The 10,000-nt window shown below is 40.5% G+C and overlaps 2 protein-coding genes across 2 annotated transcripts in view; both read right to left on the reverse strand.

Annotated features, from left to right (window-relative positions):
• Nucleotides 1-5,399: 5,399 nt before the first annotated feature.
• On the reverse strand, nt 5,400-7,577 carry LOC137972935 (E3 ubiquitin-protein ligase TRIM71-like). Its single transcript, XM_068819622.1, has one exon. The coding sequence runs from the start codon at nt 7,575-7,577 to the stop codon at nt 5,400-5,402; it is 2,178 nt and encodes a 725-aa protein (XP_068675723.1).
• A 1,628-nt stretch (nt 7,578-9,205) lies between these two features.
• The window catches only part of LOC137972936 (E3 ubiquitin-protein ligase TRIM71-like), a 1,456-nt gene continuing 661 nt past the window's right edge, over nt 9,206-10,000 (reverse strand). The window contains exons 1-2 of the mRNA XM_068819623.1: nt 9,890-10,000; nt 9,206-9,750 (exon numbers count right to left, since the gene is read on the reverse strand). The exon at nt 9,890-10,000 is cut by the window's right edge and continues 661 nt beyond it. Coding sequence (XP_068675724.1) covers nt 9,206-9,750; nt 9,890-10,000 — 656 coding nt within the window. The remainder of the gene's footprint in view (nt 9,751-9,889) is intronic.

Below are 10,000 nucleotides of genomic sequence, written 5' to 3' on the forward strand. Positions count from 1 at the left end.
GAAAAACCTCTCAGAGCAGAGTAGAGAGCCAAAAAACTCAACCCACATATGACGCAGAGTCTGAGAATTGAACCCAGGCCACATTGGTGGGAGGAGAGTGCATTCACCACGGCGCCATCCCTGCTATGTAAACACGGAAAAAGTCCTCTATTACCTTTCTTGATTGAATCAGATTTTCTTGATGCACGCTCATATTTCCTGTCAGTCAATCAAAACAATGACTCGCGTCTGGCAACACCCGGACATCACCAATCAAAATTCGTGTGATGTCACAGCTGTGTTAATATACTCGATCCCATCTAAACACAGCTATATATTGACCAATGAGAGTGCGCGTACTGTCCTGATTATTTTATAAAAATGAACACGACAGAGTTAAGAATCCCCTGCTGGTGGGAGGCAAACCAGTTGGCTATTTACAAGCGCAGCCGAGGAGTTGAGCCGGGGAATGCTGACAACAACTCCAGCTGGTGGTCAGAGGGGGACCTGAACCCGAGACCTCTGGATCTCTCAAGTCCAGCACCCTAAATATTCGGCCACGCTGACGATGAGATCAATGAAGCCTGGAGTCATTAATACTGAAATGTTGTGATTTTTCCGTGTTTTATCATTTACTGATTGTGTTTTTCTCGCTTGAGGACCCTGGTGAAGTCCATGGCAGCCTATCAGTGCTACTCGACTGCACTGTGCGCAATAGCACCAATACTGTGTTCCAGAAATGGATGACTGCTCCCAAAAGACCCAGGTATTAACTGCACTTAATTATACTGCAAGCAATTCTCAGGCTAAATGGAAGACTTTGATTGGGCGTGGCGTGAGGTTTTGAAGGTGTACGCACACGAAGAAGGTTTTGAGCGTCGAAGGCGCTTCAAAGTTAAGGGGTCTGGGGGCATGCTCCCCCAGAAAATTTTGGAAGTTACTGTCTCAAAAATGCCATTTCCGACTATTTTCAAAGGATATTTAAAAAATTAAATGCGAAGGAAAATGCAGTAGTTAGTTGTTTATTTTTACCCATCTGCCGAGTTTTAGATGCAGCAAGCTACAAAACAAACAGAGGGTTTACAGTGCAAGCAAATGGCAAGACGTTGCAAACTCTGTTATAACATCATTTCCTTAAAAAATAACCGGGAACTGGGGCTTCGAAGGGTAGAGTTATTTTTTTTGCTTTCGTCTACTATTACGTTTCGTGTCGTTAAGGCCTGGCCAAACGTTAACGGGTCCACTGAACATGTTAGTGTAACATCATCCAACATTGCTGAATCGAACATGTTGCACTCGCTTAGCCACCATTTTGTATCATGTTGGAAGTTTGATTTCCATCAAACATCGTCTTCAACATCATCCAACCATTCTTTTGTTCTAAGGTGTGAACAACAGTGTTGCATTCGTTCGGCCATCACATTCAACAGAGTTGCACGCGCGCTATCGGTATCTATGGTGATGGTTTATTCATTGCGTTGCCACGTCAGTTCAAGCTACGGAATGGTACACGAGCAAAGTCTTGAATGTCTGAGCGACGAAAGCTTAAGCAATCTCTGTTCGAACAGATAGCCCTTCTTGTGGTCAAAGGGGAATGGCGCCAATTATCTGCAGGATCTTTTGCAAGTCACGATCCTGGGACGCTAATCCCTACCCTGTTACGCCCTGGGTCTTCTCAAGGTTCCTCACACCTGCATGGTGCAAGATGTTTGGAGACCGGGCATTTGCTGTTGCCGTTCCCAGATTCTGGAACAACCGTCCTCTTTGCATCACAGAGAGTGACTCTATTGATGATTTTAAAAGGAACTTGAAAACGCCAACATGGCGAGAGTTTGTTTTCTAAGGATTCTGGGTAGATTTTGGTTCCAGACCCTTGAGTCCAAAATTCTGGATCCAACATGTTGCATTCGTTTGGTCACCTCTTTCGACACTTTTAAACAGCGTCCAACAATGTTGGATGAAGTTGGATCCGTTTGGCCGTTTGGCCAGGCCTGTATGGGTTAATGAAAAGATATTGGAAATACTCACACACAGAGACACCAGTTTAATTCGAAATTTAAAAAACTTGGCCCGATTTTATAATGACTAAAACAAATTAATGCCTCCATTGAATAACGATGCCCGGATTTGAGCTGTACGCACGGGCGTACGTGCGTATAAGAACGCTACGCCCCTGTGACTGGTTTTCGGTCGGGATTTTAATATACAGTACGGACCATTACCATGGAAACTGCTCGTTTCCATATTTTTTCTCTCCTCCTGGAAATTCAAGTTGAGCAAAACACAAAAAGTTTTTAAAAAGCGGAATTTATTTTTTTCATCACAACAGTACAGTTATAGCAAGCAGAATTTAGTTCTACATGGAAAAGTTTACCTTTCAAAGTTGGCTGTTGGAAGACGAACATTCGCCAAACTGTGAAGGGGTCCGAGCGCATTAAATCATAATAAAAAAAAATTATCCACATGTATTTTGCCCAATATAAGTAATAAATTATTATTATTATTATTATTATTATGCAGTATGTAGTACGTAAGTATGCTTACAAATATAAGTAGGAAAAGGCACTATTGTGTAACAATCCCTACTGTTAAACCTATTTACAAACCAATTGGTAATAACTAACGAACCAACATTTGAGAAAGGAACAAGAGTTTATATTCCTTAATAACTCGTCGAAACCTTGAATGACCTTGCTATGTTTAGGGTGTACGATAAAACTGCCTTCTGCATATTAAACAAAACCTGGTTCCCTCTATCCAAACCTAAAAACTTCCTAACTTTCTCCGCCGTCTCCATAGAGTAGCCTCCTAGTACATCAACTATCACATTAAACTGTGTGATAGTGCGGCCGGGGAACTGTTGGCGCATCTCCCATCTCAACGGCGCATACTTGTCAGTTTTCTCCTGTTCCTTCTGTTCTCTGTTGGAAACCCAAGGGCAGCTCATCTCAATAAGGATCACCTTCTTCTCCTTTCTGTCCACAATTCTCGCATCGATTCTGTTAGCCCTGACTTCCGTATTTTCAGCAAATACTGGGACATCCCAGTACGCGCACGCTCGGTCATTCTTGTACTCGGGTTTAGGTGAGACTGGAGAGTACCAAGGGGGGATACACTGGATAAGATCTAAGTCTTTCAGGAACTCGAAGAAAAGGATTTTCAAGGCTGCATTGTGTCTCTGCATGTACTTTGTCTGTGCCAGGGTACCACATCCGCTAATCACGTGGGCCATAGATTCAGGCCCTTTTCCACACATACGACACGTGGTATCCGAGGTGGTCAGCGTCTTCGTCTTGCTCTGGTGGTACAGCTTAGTGGGGAGTAATTGCTGGTATAACTCATAGATTCCAGCAACAGTATGCACAGGTGCAGACTTCCACTTACTAAGCCATTATTATTATTATTATTATTATTATTATTATTATTATTATTATTATTGTTATTATTATTATTATTATCGCTCAAAGAAACGATGCGATATAATGAACAACTTACTAACCCCTCGGTCGTTTTCGCACGGTCATTTCGGCCCTCGCGTTCCGTTAGTATGTCATTACATGTTGCATGATACATGAACTTCCCCATTGTGTGAATAAGTCAGCAAATCCTTCAAGCCATCATGATTAGGTTGTGTTTTAAAGGAAAAACATACAAAAGTTTCGCGGGCTAGAACCATGCCTACTTGAATACATCGTCTGACCTTTATCATTATGTCAAAAAGACAAAAAATAAAGTGATAGAAGTGCCTCATCAGCGATAAACGGGAATTAACTCTCTTTTTATCTGGAAGTTTCCAAAGTGTGTCTGGCTGCTTATCACAAAAAGGCCACAATTTCAAACTTCATTAGAAGAGTGCTAACCTTCAAATCAATTTTCAAGATTTAAAAGAAACAAAATGTCTATTTAAATATCGCTCTATCAAAGACAATCTTACTTCGCTTAAAAACGCAAAAACCGTGAACAATACTTAGATCTATGAGAGCAACAAATATTTTTGTGTGCGGTATCCCTTCCGTCTTGTTTACATCCTAAAATGCGGGCGAAGTATCCTAAAAGTATTAAGTAATTGCGGTTGTTAGAGTACTAGTAAAAAGCAGGCTTAAAAGCAAGGGACGTAAACTGACATTTTAGCTACTCAGCCATTAATGAAGTTGAGTTTTTTAAAAACCTTTGCAGAAACCGCAGACGATAAAGCCTGGTTTTCACTAGCGACGCAAGTACAAGCGCAAGCACAAAGCACAAACATAAGTAGTTTATGCTAGTGAAAACGAACGTCGACATAACCATAAAAATCAACCACATAATCCGCCATTTTGTTCAAATCCTCAGGTCCACAAGAAATCTGGAACGAGTGCTTTAATTGGCGTAGCAAATTTCCTTGTATTTATGCTGCGTTTCGTTTTCACACGACGCAAGCGAATGCAAGCAGAAGCTCAAGAACAAGGAAAAGGAAAAGATTTTAATCCTTGTGCTTGCCCTTGTCTCAACCTCGTTTTCACGGTGAAATAAGCGCTCTTAAGCTTGCGCTTCCATCCCTAGTGAAAACCAGGCTTAAGTCTTGTACAGCGTTGGATAAGAGAAGATCGTGATCAGTCAAAATTGATTAAAGAGTATTTATGAAATTCAAGTAGACTTCTGCACGACTGATAAGCCTTGTTAAAATGAAAACACTTTCTACGTCAATTCAAATTTTTCTTTTTAAATCTAATCTCGACAGAAAAGTGCTTGTCCTTTATTGGAGAAAGGTGTAACCAGCTTAACACATCACTGCACAATCTTGTTCCCAGGGCTTTTGCCTCACTTAGATGGGGGAGCGCCCTCGGAACGAGGTTGATTACTGCCTACAAAGGCTACCTTTAAAACACTGAGAACAAATTGTAAGCAAACACTTAATTCAGAGAAAAGATAACAAAACAAAATGCCTCCAAAATTATCCATTTGAGCTAAAAATGTTTTTTGTTTCCAGTGGACTTTTCCCCGTCTTTCTCTGGCTTTTCGACAGGGTAGTTGCAGATTCTAGTACGTAGCTCTTTTCATTGGAAAGGTATAAGGGAATCTTGCCTTTCTTTACAATTTGTTTCATTAACATACGAGGTTGCACAGATGGCATCAATAATGCTATTTAAAAATTGACTTGAAATGCTAAAAGAACTTGTTAAACTTTAGTTAAACCTCCAATTTAAGCCTTTTAGCTTTAATAACGAGCCAGTTATTAGCCATCAAAAACTGATAAATTTTTGGGTGACAAAGGCGCTCAGTGATCCCATAATATTCTTTGTAAAATGTCAAATTTTCAAAACATCATTGATGAGAGCTTAATACAGCTTATGCAATGCACTTTCAATATTCATTACTTTATTGTCGGTTGACTGATTAGAAAACTGTAACCTTATACTAATAAAGCAAAAATATATCACATCTTAATGGAAAACAGAAATGCGCCTGTTCAGTGGGTCGGCTACTATGAGACTGCCACCACTATTTATAGCAACGCAAGCTGGCCGAAAGCCATTTTTGAAATCAATTTTACTCAAAAACTCGCCGCTCAGGGTGAAGAGTTGCAGCCTATGCTTATCTGCATCACACACAATGAGTCGGTTGTACTCGTCAATAACCAGTCCAAAAGGACCATCAAACTGGCCATCACTGGACCCTTTGCGGCCAATGTCGTGTAAATACACTCCTGTTTTGTCAAATACCTTGACACAATAAGCATTGTAATAAGAAACAAAGAATTTGTCCTGGTGAAAAATAGCGTAGAATGGGGATTCATCATAGTTTGAGGTACTGAAGGATTGGAGCAAGTCATTCCCATCAGGGGAGAGGACATTGATTTTGCCGTCCAACAAGTCAGTTATGATTATACGACCATCACTAGCAATGGAAAGGCAAACTGGCATAAAAAGATGTTTATCATTGATTTGTTTGATGAAGTGACCCTCCTCACTGAACACACAAAGCTTATTGTAGCTTTCCGGAACTAAAGTCAGCAGGTCACCAGAGTCTGTAAATGCCACCGACCTAGGTTCACCATCAAGTTTTATCTCCCTTGGAAACTTTCCTTCAGAGCTAAACAGTTGAATTCTTTTATTCCGCCCTTCTGCAACAGCAATCGTTCCCGTTTTATGACTCACATCAATATCCCAAATGAAATCAAATTTTCCTTGTCCCTTCCCTTTTGAACCAAACTGAAAGGCAAATTGATATTGATGCTGATGAACCTGCACAATCCAAGGACTACCAGTCAGCGGCTGTCCATTCACAAGAATCTCCACTCTGTGTTGTCCGGCACACTGTAGTGTGTATGTCACTGTATATTTCCCGTGTTTGGTGTCTTTAATGTCTGTTTTTAGTTGATCGCCTTCTGGAGTCAATATGTCGACTTTGATTTTATCATCTTGTTGATAACATTGAAATCCTTCCGAATCCTTTGTAACAATGACGAAATATGTTTCCTTCCTTTCTTTTACTTCCTTGCTATCTTGACCTTCAGCTAAGCACTTTGAGGGATCAGTCTTCGTGACAACAACTCGATCCATAAGATTCAATTTTTTTTCCACCAAGTAATGTATATGTGGCGACATGTAAAGATCGGGTTTTCTTGCATTTAACAGTTCATTACAACGTCCGAGGATGGCGTGATTTGTTTGTAGAATTTCGACGCTGAAGTTTCTTTCTAAGCTACTCTGACAGCGTTCCAAGCAGCTTTTCAGCTGGGTGGCAACCAGCTCGAAGTTTTCCAGTCGCGTTGCGTGATGTTTTTGTTCCGCTTCATAAATTTCACGAAACTTGTCCTTCATTTTCCTCTCGTGTTCTCGCAAATCACGAATCAATTTTTCCACAGTGTCTGTCATTTTCTTTTCCTCGTTCAAAATTTCAATTTTGTTTTTGTTTCTCAAGTCAGTTTGTTTCTTAATTTCACTCTCATATCTGACAATTTCCGCTTTCACTTTGGCCACAGCGTCGGACATTTGCATCTTTTGTTCTTGTGCTGCTTTCTGAGTGTCTGTCTTAGAGTGTCGATCGTGACTCACTACATTGCATTTGTGGCAAATCAGAACTTTACAGTCTTCGCAGTAAAATTCGAGAGGTTGATCTTCATGATATCGCTGTGAACACATCACGGGTTTGTGGATCAACTCTTGCACATCTTGCGCTTGCAGTTTGTCGATCAAAACATTGCGATGACCCCTTGAGGCCTTCAAGCGTTGGTGAGCTTCAAAACAAGATGTGCATAGAAAATCCTGGCACACGAAACAGTAACATGTTGCCATGTTGTTGTCGTCACAACTGTTGCATCTTTGAGACTGTACGCTGCCATCTTCTAGAGCCAAAACATCAACCAATCGGTTGAGATGAAACGATGACGGCAAATCCTCGAAGGTGTCTGTTTCGGGAATTTGGAATGAAGTCTGGCAAACCGGACATTTAATTGTCGCTTTTAGGTGTCTCCTTGCGAAGTTTGAATGTCTGTCGAGACACTCCAGGCAGAATGAGTGAAGGCATGGTAACGTCTTGGGATTTTTGACTGTCTCTTTGCACAACGGGCATTCTGCTTCCTTTTTAAGATTCTTGAAAAGCGGTTGTTGAACATCCATGATGAAGCCAAGCAACGGGAAAAATGAGGGCGTGTGAAATAGTGACGTCACTTAAATCCCGGGACTGTGTGTGATTGAGACGGAGTCTCTCACGGAGTCTGTGATATTCTAATGCACTTCATCACGAACTAACACCCACTTTAATAGCTGAAATTTTGGTTTTCCTGAGAACTCAGGGTGCTTACCATGAAGCCAAAAAGAAACAATGATATAGCGGATTTTAGCTTTAAAATGTCTATTCACATGTCGCTCTATCAGAGAAAATCTTACCTCGCTTCAAAGCGCAAAAATACTTAGCTCTATGAAAGCAGCAAATGTTTGTGTGGGGTATCCCTTCTGTCAAGTATCAGAGTGAAAAGGGACTTTTATATCTGTGACGGCGACGTTGACGAAATAACGGTACTATCGCAAGCGGTCAAAATTGATTAAAGAGTATTTATGAAAGTCAAGTAGATTTCTGCACGACTGATAAGCCATGTTAAAATGAAAACACTTTCTACGTCAATTCAAATTTTTCTTTTTAAATCTAATCTCGACAGAAAAGTGTTTGTCCTTTATTGGCGAAAGGTGTAACCAGCTTAACACATCACTGCACAATCTTGTTCCCAGGGCTTTTGCCTCACTTGGAGGGGGAAGCGCCCTCAGAACGAGGTTGATTACTGCCTACAATAGCTACATACCTTTAAAACACTGAGAACAAATTGTAAGCAAACACTTAATTCACAGAAAAGATAACAAAACAAAATACCTCCAAAATTATCCATTTGAAACTAAAATTAATGTTTTTCTTCCAGTGGACTTTTTCCCGTTTTTCTCTTGCTTTCCTACAGGGTAGTTGCAGATTCTAGTACGTATAGCTGTTTTCATTGGAAAGGTATAAGGGAATCTTGGCTTTCTTTAGATTTTGTTTCATTAACGTATGAGTTTGCACAGATGGCGTCAATCATGCTATTTAAAAATTGACTTCAAATGTTAAAAGAACTTGTTAAACTTTAGTTAAACCTCCAATTTTAAGCCTTTTAGTTTTGATAACGAGCCAGTTATTAGCCATCAAAAACTTATAAATTCTTCCGTGACTGTTCTGTTCAGGCTACGAAATAACCTTTGCTCTCGACAACGGTAAACAATAACTTTAATGATCTGACGAGACTGCTAGTACACGCTTTGCATAATGACTGCAATTCTTCGAGCGAAAAGCACATGTTCTGGTACCCCATAATATTAACACGACAAATGTCCCCAGTAGGGTGGTCACATTACAAGTCTAGTCTCACAGGGGGTCGTGATGCTCTTCCACAGCGGGTCCTGGCCCGAAAAGTGACAAAGGCGCTAATGATTCCATAATATTCTTTGTAAAATTTCGAATTTTCAAAGCATCATTTCTCAGAGCTTATTATAGGGCTTATGCAATGCACTTTCAATATTCATTACTTTATTGTCGGCTGACTGATTAGAAAACGTTAACCCTTTGCTAATAAGGCAAAAATATATCACATCTTAATGGAAAACAGAAATGCGGCTGTTGAAGAAGTCGTCTATTATGAGACTGTCACCACTGTTTATAGCAACGTAAAAAGGAAAGCCATTTTTGAAATACTGTCTATCAATTTTACTCAAAAAATTGCCGCTCAGAGTTGCAGTCCGTGGTTACGTGAATCACACACTATGAGTCGGTTGTACTTGTCAATAACGAGTCCACGAGGACCATCAAACTGGCCATCATTGGACCCCTTACAGCCAATGTCATGTAAATACACACCTGTTTTGTCAAATACCTTGACACAATCATAAACGCAATAAGAAACAAAGAATTTGTCTTGGTAATAAATAGCGTAGAATGGGGATTTATCACAATCTGGAGCACTAAAGGATTGGAGCAAGTCATTCCCGTCAGGGAAGAGGACCTTGATTTTGTTGTCCGACAGGTCAGTTATGATTATACGACCATCACTTGCAATGGAAAGGCGACATGGTTCATCAACATGTTTATCATTGATGTGTTTGATGAAGTGACCCTCCTCACTGAACACACGTAGCTTATTGTGTTTTTTCCGAACTAAAGTCAGCAGGTCGCCAGAGTCTGTATGCCACAGAAAAAGGTACACCATCAGTTTTATCTCCCTTGGAAACTTTCCTTCAGAGCTAAACAGTTGAATTCTTTTATTCTGCCAATCTGCAACAGCAATCGTTCCCTTTTTATGACTCACATCAATATCGAAAATGCCATCAAATTCTCCTTGTCCCTTCCCTTTTGAACCAAACTGAAAGGCAAATTGGTTGATGCTGATGAAACGGCACAATCCAAGTACTACCAGTCAGCGGCTGTCCATTCACAAGGATCTCCACTCTGTGTTGTCCGGCGCACTGTAGTGTGTATGTCACTGTGTATTTCCCGTCTTTGGTGTCTTTAATGTCTGTTTTTA

Source organism: Montipora foliosa, chromosome 10 (assembly GCF_036669935.1).
Source record: "Montipora foliosa isolate CH-2021 chromosome 10, ASM3666993v2, whole genome shotgun sequence".
Taxonomy (NCBI): domain Eukaryota; kingdom Metazoa; phylum Cnidaria; class Anthozoa; order Scleractinia; family Acroporidae; genus Montipora; species Montipora foliosa.